Source organism: Chionomys nivalis, chromosome 8 (genome assembly GCF_950005125.1).
Source record: "Chionomys nivalis chromosome 8, mChiNiv1.1, whole genome shotgun sequence".
NCBI lineage: Eukaryota > Metazoa > Chordata > Mammalia > Rodentia > Cricetidae > Chionomys > Chionomys nivalis.
In genome coordinates this window covers 36,388,981-36,406,725 of record NC_080093.1, presented here as the reverse complement: position 1 = coordinate 36,406,725, position 17,745 = coordinate 36,388,981, and the positions used below count along the sequence as shown (strand labels likewise).

Below are 17,745 nucleotides of genomic sequence, written 5' to 3'. Positions count from 1 at the left end.
GGTGGTTACTTTTCTGTGGGTTGTAGGAAACTGGGGGCTAAAAAGATAGAATAAAGAGACATAATGGGGCAATGGGATAGAAATGGGATCAGACAGACTATAAAAAGACTTAGCATTTGTATTTATGTTACAGTTGCTCCAGAATATTTTTCTTAGCAGTTTCACCACTACCCGTAATTACAGGACAATCTTCTTGGCACCTCAGGCCTGCTTCATCTTGCTGATACCCTGCCCTGCTAGCTGTGGCATGAGAGAGACTGAGCCTCCAGCTCCCTGACCCACAGACAGCCAGAACTGGAACATAGCTTCCGGTTCTTTTGTCATGTCCACATAAAATGTGGAGTGGCCTGGTTTAAAATAGGGCTTAAGATAAGTTTTTCCAAGCCTTAGCATAAGAGAAGCCATAGTGATGCTTCAGGGGCTTCTCCATCCTCCCTGTGGTGGGTATGCTGTGGGAACAGTGTGCAAATGCATGAGAAAAGGGAACAGTAGCCAAGAACCTGGCGCCAGCTGACTCCAAGCAATGCTGCTTTCCTTCGAGGCTCTTATCATTTAGATGTGCTGCTGACACACAGGCATCCCTGGTTGAGGAGTCACAGATGCGTTTAGAAGCGCTTTTGTGTGCCCTGTCAAATGTTGGCTCCTAATGGGAAATAGCTAAAAGCTGGAAGTGCTATCACCCACAGACAACTTTCTAACGGGATGTTGTGTTTAGTAAACAGTCTATGTCATCTCATTTTTCATCTGCTGTGCTAGGGATTCAAACCAGTGCCTTGCATACCCTGGCAAGGGTGCCACCAACTGAGCTACAGCCCCAGCCTCCTAGGAAAGGCTTTAACGGGACTCCTGAGCCAGGCATCTTTTGCGTTCAAAGGAGATGCAACAGCAGCTGTTTCCCGGCAGATTCTAGTGCACTCAGCAGCCCTTGCCATCTTGAGCCAGCACCAACACTGTGTGTTGGTTTTGGACTATACTGAGATTTTGCTGGGTGAGACTGTGCATCTGGTTAAGTAACTAAGTCCTTTGGAGTGAAGTAAAATGATTTTGGTGTACTTTGAATAGATTTTTGTTTAATTCAGGTTTAATTTGCTTACAGAGGAATGCACAGAATCTCACACGTGGAGATTATTTATTTATTTATTTATTTATTTATTTATTTATGTTTTGTGAGGCAGGGTTTCACTGAGTAACAGCTCTTCCTGGAATTAGCTTTGTAGACCTGGAACAGGCCTTCCTAGAACTGTTTTGTAGAGTAGACTGGCCTCAAACTCACAGAGATTTGCCTGCCTCTGCCTCTCAAGTGCTGCGATTAAAGGTGTGCGCCACCATGCCCAGCTACACATGGACTTTATGATAGTTTACAAATAAATAGGGCTGGTTCCACTTCCTCTTCCCCTAGCTTTATCGCTTAAGGGGGGCGGCAGAGAATAAAAATAAAGCTGCAATTTAATGCTCCCCAGTCGAGCTTCATGAGGCTTTAGAAATGCTTAGACATGCCGTATTGTAGGACTCAGATCAACTGCTGCCCAGTGGCAGGAGCCCGCGTCTGTGATGTGTCTGGTTTTCTCTGCCCAGGTCTCTCTGAACGTCTTCTTTGGGAAGCCTGGCCCCTGGTTTGAGGATTGTGAGCTGGACGGCGACAAGAACTCCATTTTCCATGACGTCGATGGCTCGGTGACGGGATACAAGGATGCCTACGTGGGAAGAATGGACAACTACCTGATCCGCCATCCAAGCTGCGTCAACGTCACTAAGTGGAACGCCGTGGTCTGCAGTGGGACCTACGCCCAGGTAGGCCCGGCAGGCAGTCCAGGCCCGCAGCTCCAGCAGCGCTGCCCCCAGGAGGAGGATGGTAACTCCTCAGGGTGATGGGGGTTCCCAAGCACAGTTTTTATGGGGGAGGGGAGAAAAACAAGTGATGATAGAAGGGAAAGGAGGAGCACTTTACTCAAAGCTCCCCCAAACCAGTTAGATCAGAGAAGTGGGTAAGTAGGGGAGATGAGGTAAATGCACTTAGTCAGATAAAGTTGGGAGAGCTTGGACAAGAGAAGTCGTGGCTGGCTTGGAGCTGGCAATCCTCCCGGCTGTGTCTTCACTTCCTGTGGGTTGAGACTGTAGGCATGTACCAAAATCGATAGTTAGCTCTGATGTTTCTAGACTCTTAAGGTTTTTCTTACCACACTCCAAGTATGTCGTTTGCTTTCAGTGTCCTTCTCTCTGCCAAGTCTGACGCTGAGACAGAACAGCAGTGAGTCACTGAAAAAGCCTGGTGTTTCAAGGAAAGAATGAGGTTTGGCAATACATAGATGAGAAGGAATCCAGGGAAATCCTAGTGATATGATGATAGCCTGTGGAGACACGGAGGGGATAGCATGGACAGACACATGGGAAATGCTTCTTTGAAATCATTAAGCTAGTGTGTGCTTTAAGTGCTGAGAGGCTCACTGGCAAAGGATGCATGGTGAGAGCACAGGCTCTGAAGTCAGGCTGACGGGATTTGAACCCTGGACTTTTGTTATTGCTGGGATGAGAAGTGGGCATATTCAAAGGTATCTTGTGGCTGTGCGTATCGAGGGCAGTGACAGGACAGGAGGCTCTCCTGTAACACATTTAGCACTGGTCTGGCCTTTGCCGTTTGAAGAGTCGCTGTAAGCCACAAAGCTGGTTTTAACCGTGAGATTTGGGGTGATGGAAGATCTTACAGAACCAAGGCGTCAGTTACCCAGAATCTGGAGGAAGAGGACAGAATCCTCAGCCTCTTATTTAGGGCAGTAAAAATGTGGATTTTATAATAGATGGCCAGGCTAGGTGTGGTGATGCATGGCTGTGATTCTAGCATTCAGGAGGCTAATGAAGAATGATCTCTATTTTGTGGTAGGCTGGGGCTACAGAGTATGAATGTGTCTCACACACACACAAAAAAAAAAAAAAAAAAAAAAGAGAGAGAGAGAGAGGCTGATTTGAATACAAAGAAGGAAACTGGAGGAAGAACAAGGGACAAGGGGTGTTTTACATCACACTGGACTTTGAGGGCCCATACCAGATGCCTCTCATTGTTGTGTGGTTTTCCTGTGGCTTCACAGCCTGCTAAACACAAGTGTACGCATTTGTGGGTTCTCACTCAGTGTTTTCTCAAGTACCCCAAGTTTGATGTGGTTTTCGTCTTCTCAGCCTTCTGTAGTTGCCTTAGAATGCCTTAGAGCAGAATTCATCATTACTCTTTTGACTTTGAAATGACTTAAAAGAATGTTACTCTTAAATTAAAAGAAAAAAGAAAAGAAGTCTAGATTGTTCTCTGTAGACTAGCAAAAGGCTCAAGAGGGATCAAGGCTGGACAGCATTTCCTGTAACTCTTTGTTGTGGGAATTTTTCATTCCTTTGAACAGAATGGGGATGGTGGTGACAGAGCACCAAGTCCTTCAGAGGGGTTGAGGGGTAGGTGGAGAGTTAATTACAGCTAATAAAAAAGAAAAGAGAGTGGTTTAAAATGTGATCCCAGCTCTCATTTTGTTCTTATTCAGATTTGCCCAGATCCACATTAAATGTCCCCATCAATATTTAGACTCTATGGATACTCTAAAATTAAAACAAAAGAAAAATAAGGAATCTTTATTCTTTTTTTTTTTTTTCCTTTAGTTTTTTGAGACAGGGTTTCTTTGTGGCTTTGGAGCCTGTCCTGGAACTAGCTCTTGTAGACCAGGCTGACCTCGAACTCACAGAGATCCTACTGCCTCTGCCTCCCGAGTGCTGGGATTAAAGGCGTGCGCCACCACTGCCCGGCTTACTCTTTTTGTAGCTGCAGTTTTTTTTATTTATTTTCTTTTGCTAACCATGTGTACTTGTGTGTGTGCGTGTGTGTCTCCGTGTGCCATACTGACTGAAAATTGTAAATGCTCACTAATGAAGATGTTATACATCTGTAAAGTATGTGGTATATGGTTATATAGCTCGTAATTTTCATAAGTTCCAGTTGTTTTTTAACTAAATACTACAGATTCTCATTCATTTACTCAGTCCACCATTTGACTCTTTGGATTTGTAATGCTATTTCAGATACAAACCTAATCATTCCACCTTAGGAAGCAGGGCAGTCATTTTAGTTCTGTTTGTAGCTGAAGGAAGACTTGAGTCGTACATGCTTCCCAGGAGACTCTGAGAATTCGGGGGACCATAGGTCAGAAGTTCTTTCCTGAAGATTTGAAATGTGGGCAGAAGCCCGAATCTGTAGCTGTGTGCTTTCACTCAGAAGTAATATAGTGTGCATTTTTGGCACAGGATATTAAGTTAGAATTGTCATTCTTTTTTTGTTTGTTTGATTGTTTTTCTTTTTGTTTTTTGGAGAAAGGGTTTTTCTGAGTAGTCCTGGCTGTCCTGGAACTCGTTCTGTAGACCACGCTGGCCTCCAATCAGAGATCCTCCTGCCCCTGCCTCCCAGTGCCAGGCTTAAGGACATGTGCCCCCACACCTAGCTTTCCAGAATTACCATTCTTTATTCTATTTATTCTATTTATGCTAGTCTTATCAGTATTTGAGGGGGAATTTCCATCCACTCCTGACTGGCTTGAAGGTTGAGACCTTCAGGAAGAACAGTGCTCATGCTGGGAGCCCATGGTTATGCCCACGGCCTCAGCTTGTCCTCTGGTGTGTCTGTCTGTTTCTCTCTAAAGTGTATGCTAAGTATGAATACACTTACACTTAAGATAATAACCATGTCTGCATGTCTGTAATAAATATATATTTAAAAGCTGGGGAACAGCACAGTAACGTGGTGCACACTTGTAATCCTGGCGCTGTGAAGGCAGACGGCTGGCTGGCCTACCCCTAGTAGATGAGGCCATGCCAGTAGGAGGTCCTGTCTTAGAGAGTGAGCTGGCCGGTGTCCGAGCGGAAATGGCACCTGAGTCATCCTTTGGCCTACACAGTCCCATGCGCACTTGCGTGTACACACTTGCATACATACAAGAGTACACAAAAGTGTGCACATGAACACACATGCGCGCACGCACACACACACACACACCCCAAAAATGTATTTAAAGAAACATAATTGCTAGTCTTACAAAGTTTCCTGCTTCTATTTTGCATCTTTAAATGGGGTCAGTACACAATTAAAATCTTCAAGAGGATGTACTGGGGAGATATTCCGACTCCAAGAACAAGTGGAGGAGCCAGTATGAACGGAGTTCTGGAAGAGTCCAGTGAATTGTGGGTAGAATGTTAGTGTTCTGCATATGATTTTGTTCTGGAGGATGTTGCTGGATATTGATTTATTTTAGGAAATTGTTCTGAGGCGTGTCCTGCGGAGAATGCCTTGGCAGAAGGCTTTAGTTTGGCCTGGAACGTGGCTCAAATGCTACTGGAAAAACTTCAGGACTTTCCAGTTTATCTAAGCTTAACATGTTTTTCCAGATGCTGTAGAGAGCTTTTTAACTTTTATTTATGAGTGGGTGAAAAATGACTTCTTGGGCAAGTGGAGATCATGGACGACTAAAGCCCGAGCTCTCAGAGATGAATTTACCACCCCTTAGATCAGAGGGGAGTCTTAGATTTGCCTGGGGCATATCAGTTTTCCCTGCCTTGGCTGATTGGTTTCTGTGACAAGCTGTGCAAGCCATAGCCGTTCTCCATTCTGATGAATAAGCTGGCCTGTGGTGCTGGAATTGATGATGATCTTGGCTAGCGGAATGAGGGTCTGGTTTTAGCCACGTCTAGCTCAAGCAGGCTACATCATAAGCATGGCTTAGACCACTTGACCACTGCGTATTTGGTCTGGCACCACAGAATCCCTTTACAAAGCACAGACTCTTGACATGTACTGGGTGAGTTCTTGGAGCTGTTTAATCTTTTATTCATGTCCCTTCAATTCTTAACTTTTTCTTAAAGGTGTATGTTCAGATATGGAACACTCCGAATCTTAGCATGATCATCACACGAGATGAGTACCCATCCCACCCAATGGTGCTTCGGGGCATCAACCAGAGGGCCATTTCCCCGCAGTACCAGCCCGTCGTCATGCTGGAGAAGGGCTACACCATCCACTGGAACGGTCCGGCGCCACGTATCACCTTCTTGTACCTCGTGAACTTCAACAAGTAATGTTTTTATTTGTGTCATCGCAAACTGTTGCGCAGGCAGTCCGCAGAGAAAAGGATGACATAACGTAAAGCCACGGCATGCACTTTATTCTTGCGGGGAAGGAGTCTGTGCAGGCTGTGTGGATGGAAGTGTGATAGTGTGAACTGATTACACAGACCTATTCAGCTCTTTCTCTGGTACCAGATGTCATGTATGGAAAGGCTGCCTCACAGTGGGGTCAGCTTTGCTTTTGTTATCTGAGGTAGTTGGGTTGAATCCAGGACCTCAAGTATCTTAGCAAGAGCTCTACTCAAAGCCGTATCATCTACTCAGAAGACAGGTTTTGAAGCCATCTGCTGAGTATTGCAGTTTTCTAATGCTGGCCTCAGTTTTATGTGGTTTTCTGAGTAAGCATGTGGAAAATTAAATTAAAAGGCTGGCTTTCTTTCTTTTCTCTTTTTTCACTACCCTACCCTCCACCAGTGGGGAAGAGGAATGGTAGAACCTTGCTATGTAGTCTACACTGGCCTTGAAGTAATTGTGACAGTCCTCCTGCCTCAGCTTTCTAAGTGTGTGATTGGGGTGCGAATCACAATAGCTGACAATAGTGGAAGAATTTTGAGTCCAAGTGTAGACTGGACGAAAGAAAGTGGCATGATTAGTTGGTAATGGCTTCTAGGACAAGAGGAAGGCATATTGGGGCATGAATAACAGGTATCTCCACTCCTGCCTTGAGGTCCTTCTGCCTTGTCTTGTGTCGCTTTCAGTGCACCGATAATAACCTCTGAGTCCCCAAAATGCATTGGTGTTGCCCTCAGGGAAATCAGTCGAAGCAGTTTTCGCACCAGTAGGCTTCAAGCCCAGATTTGGACTCTCCACTTGTCTTTCTTCCTGCCTCCTCCCTGTAAACTGCCCATTGTGTGAGCTGACATCTGCCTGCCTGAATGCTGTTTGTCTGTCCCCGTTCCTGTGTCTGCATCTGTCCTTAGCAAAGAGCTTCGGGCTTCACTCTATCGATTGAAGAGCACAGAAAGCATCACGTGGGGAAGGAAGGTGGGCACTTTAGAGAAATCTTAAACCGTTTCACAAGGAATGAAGTTTTACTGACTCAGGAGTCCAACTGTCCCAGATAACAAACGGTACTGCAGGCATCGCCGCAGGCAATCTTATCAGCCTGTATCGTGTGGCTTCCAGCATCTATGCTGGATGTTTGTTTTATATGGTTGATTTCAACCTATTTGCTATTTTCAACATTTATTACCATAACACACTCTGGGTCAGGAACACAGAAGAGAACATAACTTAAAATTACAACTTAGTTTGTAAAGGTTGATTGCATAGGAAATCCAAGGCAAGTGAGGTTGATTGGTACAGTGTTCTTTTAAAGGCAGGCTAATCAGACAGGCTGAGTACACAGTAGGATAGCAGTCTTAAGTCTTAAGTGGCCTCAAGGAGTATTCTTAACTTGGCTGTGAGGTCCAGCAAAAGTTCCAGTCTCACTAAGGATCATGTCTGTGAATCAGGATTCTCCATCCAGAGACAATGACCCTGATAGGATGGAGCCTGAAGCCATCATCCAGAGTAACCGGAATGAGATTTGGTGACATGAATCTCTTTGAATACCTCCTCTGTGGTATTTATGCCTCTGGTTTTGAGAAGTCCTCTGTCATCCAGCAGAGAGCCAATCTTCCTTGTGTCTAGGGGTTTTGATGTGATTGCTCAAGCCCGCTCTGGGACTGGGACAACTGCTATATTTGCCGTATCAATTCTTCAGCAGATTGAATTACGTGTAAAAGCTACTCAGGGCTTTTGTTCTGGCATCCACTCATGAATTGATTCAGCAGATACGAAACATAGTTATGGCACTAAGAGACTGCATGTTTGCCTCTTGTCTTGCCTGTTTGGGGAGCACCAGTGCACGTGTTTAGGTTCAGAAGCTATAGATGGAAGCTCCCCAATATCATTGTGAATACCCCTGGCCAGGTGTTTGATATACTTAACCAGAGATACCTGTCCAACTACATCAAGATGTTTGTACTGTATGAGGCAGATGAAACGTTAAGCCATGGGTTCAAGGACCGTATCTATGATATATTTCAAAAACTCAACAGTACCTGGTAGTTTTATTGTCGGATGCAATGCCTTGAGGTCACTAAGAAGTTCAATGAGAGACCCCATTCAGATTCTTGTCAAGAAGGAAGAATTGACTCTGGAGGGTATCCGCCAATGTACATCCATGTGGAACAAGAGGAATGGAAGCTTGACACACTGTGGCTTTTATGATATTGTCACCCAGGCAGTAATCTTCACTAGTACCAGCAGGAAAATGTGGCTCACTGAGAGGATGCATGCCTGGGATTTCCCTGTTTCTGCAATGTTTGGGGATATGGACCAAAAGGAATGAGATGTGACCATGAGGGAGTTCCAGTCTGGTCTAGAAGAGTATTCATTACCGCTGATCTGCTGGTCAGAAGCTGTCAATTATGACTGTTCCATTAGCAGGGCAAACTACATCCACGGAATTGGTTGTGGTGGTCAGTTTGACCATAAAGGTGTGGCTTTTAACATGGTTACAGCAGAAGACAAGAAGATACTTCAAGACATTGAGACTTCTACAACACTTTCACTGAAAAGATACCCCCTGCTCCCACCCCATTTGAGGGGTTGTCCTGCTCCCTGGCCCTAGCCAGGGTTCAATCCCGGAGGACGACAGAACAGCTGGAATGGGGAAGGAAGGAAGCCAAGGGATGTAGATCTTGTGTTGTTTTTCTCTCTTTAGATAAAGGTTACATTTAGAGGAAAAAAAATCTCTTAGAATCTTACAATGTTAGAGAGATTTCTCTAATAATGTCTCACCACACTGTCTCAATTAACCAGGTGACTTTCCTCACAGTGTCCTGTTTAATCCAAGACTCTGTTTCTCACTAGTTTATTCATTTACTGTCTGTCAGTTGACGTAAAGATGAATGAGCTCACATTAGAGAGGTGGAGAAAATATCAAGTAAATAGATGTTTGCTTCCTCTTGCTCCTCCTCCTCCTCCTCCTCCTCCTCTTCTTCCTCCTCATTGTCATCATCTTCCAAGTCTTCTTTAGTAGACATAGGATGGATGGGGACACTAATTCTGCACTCTGCTCAGGGGAGTCGAGCCAGGACACAGAGAGGTAGTGATATCTTGTAACTTGTCAGTCTTGTTCAAAAACCCAGAGTTGAGAAAGGGCCTGTTCTCAGAGTGGTGTGTTTGGTGGATAGGAATGTAAGGAATATCAGAGAAAGGATAGAAATGTAAACGAGAATGGAGGAAGCAATAGTCATTGCCTGGTGTCTTTGGGTAGCTGGATTTTAGGAAACCTCGCAAATATTAAACTTCATAGATGGTCACATCCTTATGTGAAATGACATGATGTTTACATGTGATCCACACGTATGCATGCTCCTGTATTTTTGGATCATCTGTAGATTGCTTTCAGTGTTAAAGCGTTGTAAGCAGTTGTTGCACTATATTGTTAAGGAACAATGGCAGGGGAAAAGTTTATATTTCCAGAACAATTATAGTAGCTTGTTTTGTTTTTCTGAATAGTTTCGATTCGCAATTGGTTGGTTGATTATGTAGAAGTTGCAGGGTAAAATAATCTAGAATTTTGTTGTGGCCAAGCTCTTGGGATTCCATGCAGTTCCTCAAGCCTATACTTGAAAATTGATTAGCTTCTTTATCTTATTGGCTATGAAGCTTTGAGTTGTTGCCTTTGCTTAATAAGCAGTTGAAACGGACTGAGAGTTTGGGAATGAGTAGCTCACTTCCAGGCCGGGTGCTCACGATGGTGGACACCGTTGATGTGAGATTGGTGGGTTCTGCAAATAAACCATCATTTTCTTCTCTAACATTACAGCTTACAAGTGTCCTACTGATACCACCAAGCCCCAGTGCCCAATTCGTTCCCTATGCTAATTCTTCCCTTTCCATCCCATTGCTAGCAGACTCTCATTTCTGGCTCCTTAGTGTCATTCGGATATTTCCAGTTCAGTCTCCATAGTTTATGGCTGGATTTAGGCCACCAACACCTTTGCGCACGTCCCTGCAACAGCCCCCTGCTTGGTCTCCCCACGTTCAGTCCTGGTTCCTGGTATGATTTCTTCAGGCCCAGCCTGATATTGCCAGGGAGGTGCAAAGAAGCCAATGAGGAAAGAACAGTGGGAAGGATGGGGAGGGATGCCAAAGAGAGTCCGTGCTCTGCAAGTTCTGTTGAGTTGGATCATGGGTTTGAGGTGAGATGCTCCAGTGAAATGATGCACAGGTGCTGTAAAGTGCAACACAAACTTTTCATTCAGTTCTGGACAAGTGAGACGTTTGAAGGGTAAAAAGGAGTGAGCCTAGAAGTTTCAAAAATCAACATGAGCTTGGAATAAAGTCATTTTTTCCTTGCCCAATTAGCTAAAAGTTCATAAAAATTTCATGACGGGCAGAGGCAAGAAGAAGAGATGAATAATTTTTCTGAATTTAGTGTAATTACAGAGAGGTCATACACTACTTCTGAAGCTAACACTTTAGAACTTTAAATGCTGTACTTATTAAACATAATAAGGAAAATACAGACAAACCAAAAAGAAAGTTGAGTAATCCTTAATCCTAACTAAAGCAAGGCAAATAAACATAGTCCCCTTTCCCTTCACCCTCAGACTTTCTGACCTGTGCATGGACCATAGCTGTTCAAGCAGTCATGAACATTGAGGATTTCTACCATGCTCTGCTGTTATAAACGATACCTCATAGGGCATCCTTGCTTTTACAGCATTTTGTCTGCATTTATGTTTATTTCTTAGTGAGATTACTTGGTAAAATGTATGAGTAGTATTAAATTCTTGCTGTAAAGGTTCTTTAGGATGATAGAGAAAGGTTACGGCAAGGACGGTGGTGGTGGAGCCCTGTGGATATAATTAATGCACTCAACTCTACAATTGGAAATGATTAAAGTGATAAAGTTTAGGTTATATTTTATCTCATCACCATAAAAATGTCACACGAGAAAATGCCAAAAGAAAGAAAATATTTTATTTTTTTTTAAAGAAATAATTTCATATCTAAGAATGTTCAGGAAGACCGTTACAGTAGTTTGATGGTATGGATAAATGGCACGTGCCTTCATTTTTCTCAGTTGTGCCATGGATGGAGAAGCAGGATGTCAGGATGTTGGTTGCTTCACATTAGTGTAACTAATTGTGCAACTTGAACTGTATGTATCTGTTTGAAGAATATGTTATCTAACTTTAATTCACAAATAAATTCCAGCTTCTCGAAATTTTTTATATTTTCTCTTTATATATAAATATAAGCTTATGTTTATATAAATATTTTAATTGTATAATATTTAAATATTAAATTTATATAAATATTCTCTTTTTTTGGTCGATCATATTTCTGTTGTATATACATTAATACAAGCTATTTGGGAACCAGTTAAGTGTTTCAGGCTCAGGACTCAAAATACAGAGAGGTCATGTTTGAAAGGTCCATGTGCTGCAGCATTCTAAAGATGCTAACTCAGGTGTGAACTTTCTCTGCTGTCTCTCCTTAAAGGGACGACTGGATCCGAGTTGGCCTCTGCTACCCATCCAACACAAGCTTTCATGTTACCTTCGGCTTCCTGCAGCGGCAGAATGGCTCTCTGTCCAGAATGGAAGACTATGAGCCCGCACAGTCGATGGAGGAGCTGCAGAGGAAGCCGTCCGAGAGGAAATTCTATTTTGACTCTGGCACAGGGTAATTCACAGAGGCAATGATGAGAACTAATGCTGTTTTGCTTTAACGATGAAATTCCTGCTCCTCCGCATAGCTAAGAACGGACGGGGTGTGGCAGCTCTTTAGCAGAGCTGTTGGCGTGGGCATTGGGCACGTCACTCTTAGGGGCTAGGAGCACAGCTCAGATGACTGATAATTATTGTTGGAAGTAGGACTCAAGTGAAGATATTTGCTGTTTACTTATTAAGGCAATTTAGGGGAAGAGATTATCATTGTTAAGAGCCGTCAGTAGGCCCAATTGGAAATTAGTTTGTTCTTCCGCAATAACTCTGTAATAATTACATGAGATACAATTTATATTTCATTGGAAGTCCATTTCCCCCTACGAACTTAAGGTTAGTTGGCAAGCTGACCGTGAGTTTCTGAACATCACTGTGTAACCGTGGCATATTTGCTTCCAACTTTCTCTAGGCTGCGTCTTTCCACTTTTTAATTCTTATCCTGCTCTCCTGGGGTCCTGGTGGCTTTGTCTGCTTTTGTCCAGTTACAGTCTCTGAGCCTGTGGGCTATGGTAGGCTTGCTCTCCTCTTCTCTCCAGCAGGTAGCATGCTCCCTCCAACTCTATCCGTAAGCTGACCGGCTGCTGTCTGGGCGTAAAGATATAGACGTAGATAGACTCCATCTCGGCAGTAAATTCGCAGTCACTGAAGTTATCAGAGAGGGAAAGGCTTAAATGCTGTGAGTCTACAGTGGTGTAGTTAGCGTGCCTTAGTGGGTAACTCACAGGTGAGCTGAGAGGACAGTGACATCCTGCAGAGGCTGCACGTTAGCTAATTCTTGAGCATCAGGGGGAGGTGGAAACAGCTGGCTGAGGAGGCGCAGGAGAAGAGACGGTGTGCAGATGCATGGAGGCATGGACTAACATTGGCATGGCATGTTTGGGGAAGACAAAAGGTTCAGAGTGGGAAGAAGTGGGAGCAGAGTTGCTTGGGGGACGAAAGTTGGGGCTCTTTGGTAACTATCTGGTTAGCCTCTGTTTATGAAACAGCTCGTTTGCCCTCCGGTACCCAGCAGCCAGTGTGGTAAGCTTAAGAGTCTCCGAGTTTCGACCTCTAATTAAATATAAGCAGTCTAACTGGACATTTATTTTAATGACGACAGAATTTCCACACGCTTAGTTGAATTTTCACAAAAATAAAAGGAACGATCAAATTTGTAAGGACATTCCGGTGGTCACAAATTAGTGATTGTGCACGTACAAAGATGGAACATTGTTTTCTGGTTCGGTTATTAAAAAACATCCAGCTTCTGAAGATCTTTTTCTTTTTAATTCTATTCATTTTGACCATTTAAATTATATACTAAAAGGCTCTTGCCCATTTAGGCCCCTATTGTTTTTTAAATATTCACACTAAAATTATTAGAAGCTTGGACAGTCACCAATTTTCTTACCTTTTTTGTGGGGGTGGGGGTGAGATGGGGGTCTCACTATAAACTCTGGCTGGCCTGGAACTCTCTGTGTAGACCTGGCTGGCTTTGAGATCCATCTACCTGTCCTGCCTCCCGAGTGCTATAGTTAAAGGCATGCACCACCTCGCTTGGCTCTTACCTTTTAAAAACAATTTATTATAATGTTTTTGTTTATCTTTGAGAATTTTGTACCATCAGCTTAGATTGTACGCCACCTTTCAGTTGTAACTTTGCATTGATTTCATCTTAAAATGTGAACTGTTGATTAATCAGTCACTTTTTAATCAAGCCCTTTGCATCCTGACTCCTCCGATTTGGAAACACTAGGTTTGCAGACAGTGCTGCAGCTTTTCTTAGAACGCACATTTCCCTTTCATCTTGGTAGGGAGACTTTAGTTCAGAACTGGCTTTGGCCCCATTGAGAAGGATGGACCCCAGGCCCATGTGCTCTTGGAAAGCGTCCCAAGGCTTTGATTGTCTTGACCTTAGTTAAACAAGCCACAGTTGCTACTTTATTATCCTTCTTTCGACAATGATTTATGAGCAGCAACCACAAAAGGAATGGTTGATATTAATTTTCCATTTCTAAGCTCAATATAAATATAGTTTTCAAGTTTTTGAGGCAAGCTAAATTCCTTCCTCTCAGATGACCCCTTGAACTAATTTAAACCAGAAATCAACTTGGATGTCTTTCAGGACGATTGAATCAAAGTATCACAGCGCTCCCTAAGGCAGCGATCTGAGACACTATGGGGATAGGGAGGAAAGTGAAACATTTTATTAGCTTTGCAATTTATTTTTCTTTTAAGGAAAAGTTTGTTTATTGGAGAACTATTCCCTTGGCCATGAATCAAGTTGGGAAATTTTATGCTTCTGAGAGGAACGAACATCAATTGACTTGGTTTCTACTTTACAGGTTATTGTTTCTGTATCTCAGAGCCCATAGCCACAGAGATGGTCACAGTTACTGTTCCTCTCAGGGATGCGAAAGAGTCAAGATTCAGGCAGCAACAGACTCCAAAGACATCAGTAACTGCATGGCCAAAGCGTACCCGCAGTATTACAGAAAGCCCTCGGCGGTCAAGCGCATGCCAGCCATGCTTACAGGACTCTGTCAGGGCTGTGGCACCCACCAGGTAAGCAGGGAGGAGGAGGGGACCTGTGGAGGGAAGTCACAGTTTCTCGTCTTGGCAGTAGGAGTACTTGGCTTTGGAACCTACCATGCAACTTTATAAATACTTGCTGACCCCTCTTGAATTTTGTCTAGAGTGTGTTGCACATAAGAAGCAACACAGTCCCCATGTATATCAAAAGTGTCTATTGTCTGGATAGGTTAATTTACCTTGATTATGAGTTTTGTGGTTTAAAATGGAAGGTTATTGTGTGGTTAAAATTGTTTCCTAGGTTTAGGATTCTGCTCCAATATTACCGTTGGGTTCATATATCTAAACATGTTATAAAAGTGTTTTATTTATGTATGTATGTGTTTAATGTTTTTTGAGACATGATCTCATCAACTGAAGGCTAGCTTTGAACTTACTATATAGCTTAGGCTGACCTTGAACTCCTGATCATTCTGAGTACCTTTTGGGTGCTGGGATTACAGGCATATGCCACCATGCCCCATAATTCTTTGTTTTATTAGTGTGAAATTTTAGCTTATGTCAAAACTTATTTCCCTCTTTAAAGATGTATGGTCATTATTTTGAAGCATATGCTATTATATTGTCTTGTAATTGAAAATGCAGACTGACTTTGGTTAGTGGTAAAAGTGCGCCTGCTCAGAATATATCCCAGTTATCTTGAAGAGACGTGGCAGTGGAAGTAAACCGCTAGAATTGCACACAAGTGGGGTTCCAAGGACAGTCAGATCAATTCCAAATGAAGAAGAAGTACAGAACTAATGGCCATACTACATACTTAATCTTCCAAGAAACAAATAAGTGAAGGAAAAGATGGTTCTGACAGTGTGTTCCTGGGCCAGCATCCACTCTGTACCCCCTTCCTTTGTCTTCCCCTCCAAGTATTTACTCTGTACCCCCTTCCCTTGCTATTTTGTTTTATATTGTGTTTTGAGCCTGAGTCTCTAGCTCAAGGTCACTTTGAAATTTAGGTCCTCCTGCCTCCGCCACCACACCTTGCTGGAGTTCTGCAGTGTCATTCACTGTCACCACCCCACTCTCATATTTGTTAATGGTCTTTGCCTTCCCATTCAAGTAAGACAGAAAGCCACCAACAAACTCCAGACTCCATGTGCAAGAAGAGTGCTTGCATGTGGGTATATGCTTTTAGATAGGGGTTCTTGCCTGGCTCATGGAAATTCTTTTCTTTTCCTTGCTTTGTTCAGAATGTAGGGCCTTGAACATTCTAAATACATACTCTACCACGGAGATTCCCAGTCCCATATAATATTTGCACTTTTAGGTAATATTGGAGAAGACAATGGTGCACTAGACCATTCAATGTCTAATGTCCTTCAATACTGAATAAACTTATTAACTTATAAACAGATTGCACTTTCGTTTCCTGGCCACCCAGACCCAAATAATCACACAGGAACTATATTAATTACAACACTGTTTGGCAAGTGGCTCAGGCGTATTTCTAGTTAGCTCTTAGATCTTAAATTAACCCATGTCTATTAGTGTATGTATTACCACGTGGCCATGGCATTACCTCATTTTCTACATGTCTTCTTTCCTCTGCAGCTGGCTGGTGTCTGCTTGACTCTGCCTACTCTCTCTATATATATCTCTGTTCAGATTTCCCATCTAGCTTTACTCTGCTGAGCCATTGATTAAAACAGCTTTATTCATCAACCAATAAAAGCAACACATATACAGAAGGACACCCACATCAATAACTTTTCAAAATAACTTGATCATCACTGATGTCCTTGGCTTCTTCTCCTACCTTTAGCATTCTTAGTTGTTATACCTGTAAACATCTAGAAGAATTCATTTTTAAAAAGTGTCGATGCCAGGTGTGGTGATATGTGCCTATAATCTCAAGTACTTGAGGCTGAGGCGAGAGGATTTCCAAGTTTGAGGCCAGCCTGGTTTACAGTAGAGAAAACCCACCTCACAAAGAAAAAAGGAAGGAAGAAACAGTGCAGTTGATTGGCTGTGCAGCTGCGAAGCATTTGAAGTGTTTGGGAGCATCATGTTTACTTGGAAACTTGAGAGGAGTGTTTTTGTTATATCTTAGAGCCAAACACATGTGTATTAGGAATAATTAGAAAGATTCACATAGTTCTGCCCCAAACTAAGACTCAAAAGACATACTCAACTTCCAAATGTTGCTTGGTATTGATGATGATTATTCTTCCACGGAATTGTTGATGGTGATTTGTAAGGACTGTATGTTGTTCATCTGCCTGAATTGAGACTGAGACACATTGGTAGGAGAGGTGGACTTTAGGGACCAAGAGTAAACTGGAGCAGCAAAAGGGAAAGGTGGAGGTGGGCAGGGCAGGAGGGCCGCCCTGGCTCTTGGGGGTGATAGGTCAGAGGGAGATGGGGGCCTGTGTGTATTGACTGGCTGTGTTTATGCAGCACATTATAGACACTGGAGAGGGGCTGAGACCTGGCCCTGTTCAGGACACTAGAAGCTGGTAAACAGTATAGCCCTCCATAACCCTTGGTCCTAGATTGATGAATCTCAGTTCAGGATAGTGGATCTGAAAAAGATGTTTTAAAAAGATGTGTTCCAGGACCGAAGAGATGGCTCGCTGTTCTTGCAGAAGATAGGAGTTTGGTTCCTAGTACTGATAGAGGGTAGTTTGGTTCACAACAATCTGTAGCTCCTCCAGTGGATCTGATCCCCCTCTGAGCCCCCATGGACACCTGAACACGTGCTCATACTCATATAAACACACACACTGGCATAAATACATAAACGATCTTTAAAGAGATGTGTGCCCGTTTTTCCATGATATATTTGCAAAGATTTACACTTAGCACATATTACTGAGTTAGTTTTATTGACTTGATTGTGTGGGAATGCATGGTAAGCGTGTAATGGACCAATGAGCCAGACCCCCCAGCCACTTTGATTTCATTAACAAGATTCTTCTTTGAAACCGTGATTGTTCCAGAAATCCAGAAGCATACACTTTGTGGATTACATGCATGATCTAGAATTTCAGGTCATGAAGTGGGTGTATAAAGTTCAGATAAAGAAATAGCCACTTGGGATAATCGAATATGTTTTGAGAAACCCGTGGGACATGGATACAGTTGTCTTCAAAGATGCAATGTGTTCTTGTCTAGATGGTGTTTACCAGTGACCCTCACAAGAGCTACCTCCCTGTACGGTTCCAGTCACCCGGGAAAGCAGAAACTCAGCGAGGAGAGCCATCTGTTATTTCTGTAAGTACAGTCTGGCCTTGCCTCAGTCTTTGGGGCTGCTGCAACAGAATGCCATAGACTACGTAACTTAGAAGCAGCAGAATTTACTGCTCAG

At 43.2% G+C, this 17,745-nt stretch overlaps 1 protein-coding gene and 1 pseudogene across 3 annotated transcripts in view; both read left to right on the top strand.

The window, feature by feature from the left end:
* Cemip2 (cell migration inducing hyaluronidase 2) overlaps positions 1 to 17,745 on the top strand; it is an 82,884-nt gene that overhangs the window by 54,194 nt on the left and 10,945 nt on the right. For 2 of the 3 annotated variants that reach the window (XM_057778601.1, XM_057778602.1), the window contains exons 17-21: positions 1,576 to 1,791; positions 5,884 to 6,092; positions 11,650 to 11,832; positions 14,198 to 14,417; positions 17,553 to 17,651. In XM_057778601.1, coding sequence (XP_057634584.1) covers positions 1,576 to 1,791; positions 5,884 to 6,092; positions 11,650 to 11,832; positions 14,198 to 14,417; positions 17,553 to 17,651 — 927 coding nt within the window. Of the gene's footprint in view, positions 1 to 1,575; positions 1,792 to 5,883; positions 6,093 to 11,649; positions 11,833 to 12,282; positions 12,383 to 14,197; positions 14,418 to 17,552; positions 17,652 to 17,745 lie in introns of those variants that run through there. The other variant, XR_009057584.1, reaches the window with a different exon arrangement.
* LOC130879229 (eukaryotic initiation factor 4A-I-like) lies at positions 7,584 to 8,761 on the top strand (annotated as a pseudogene).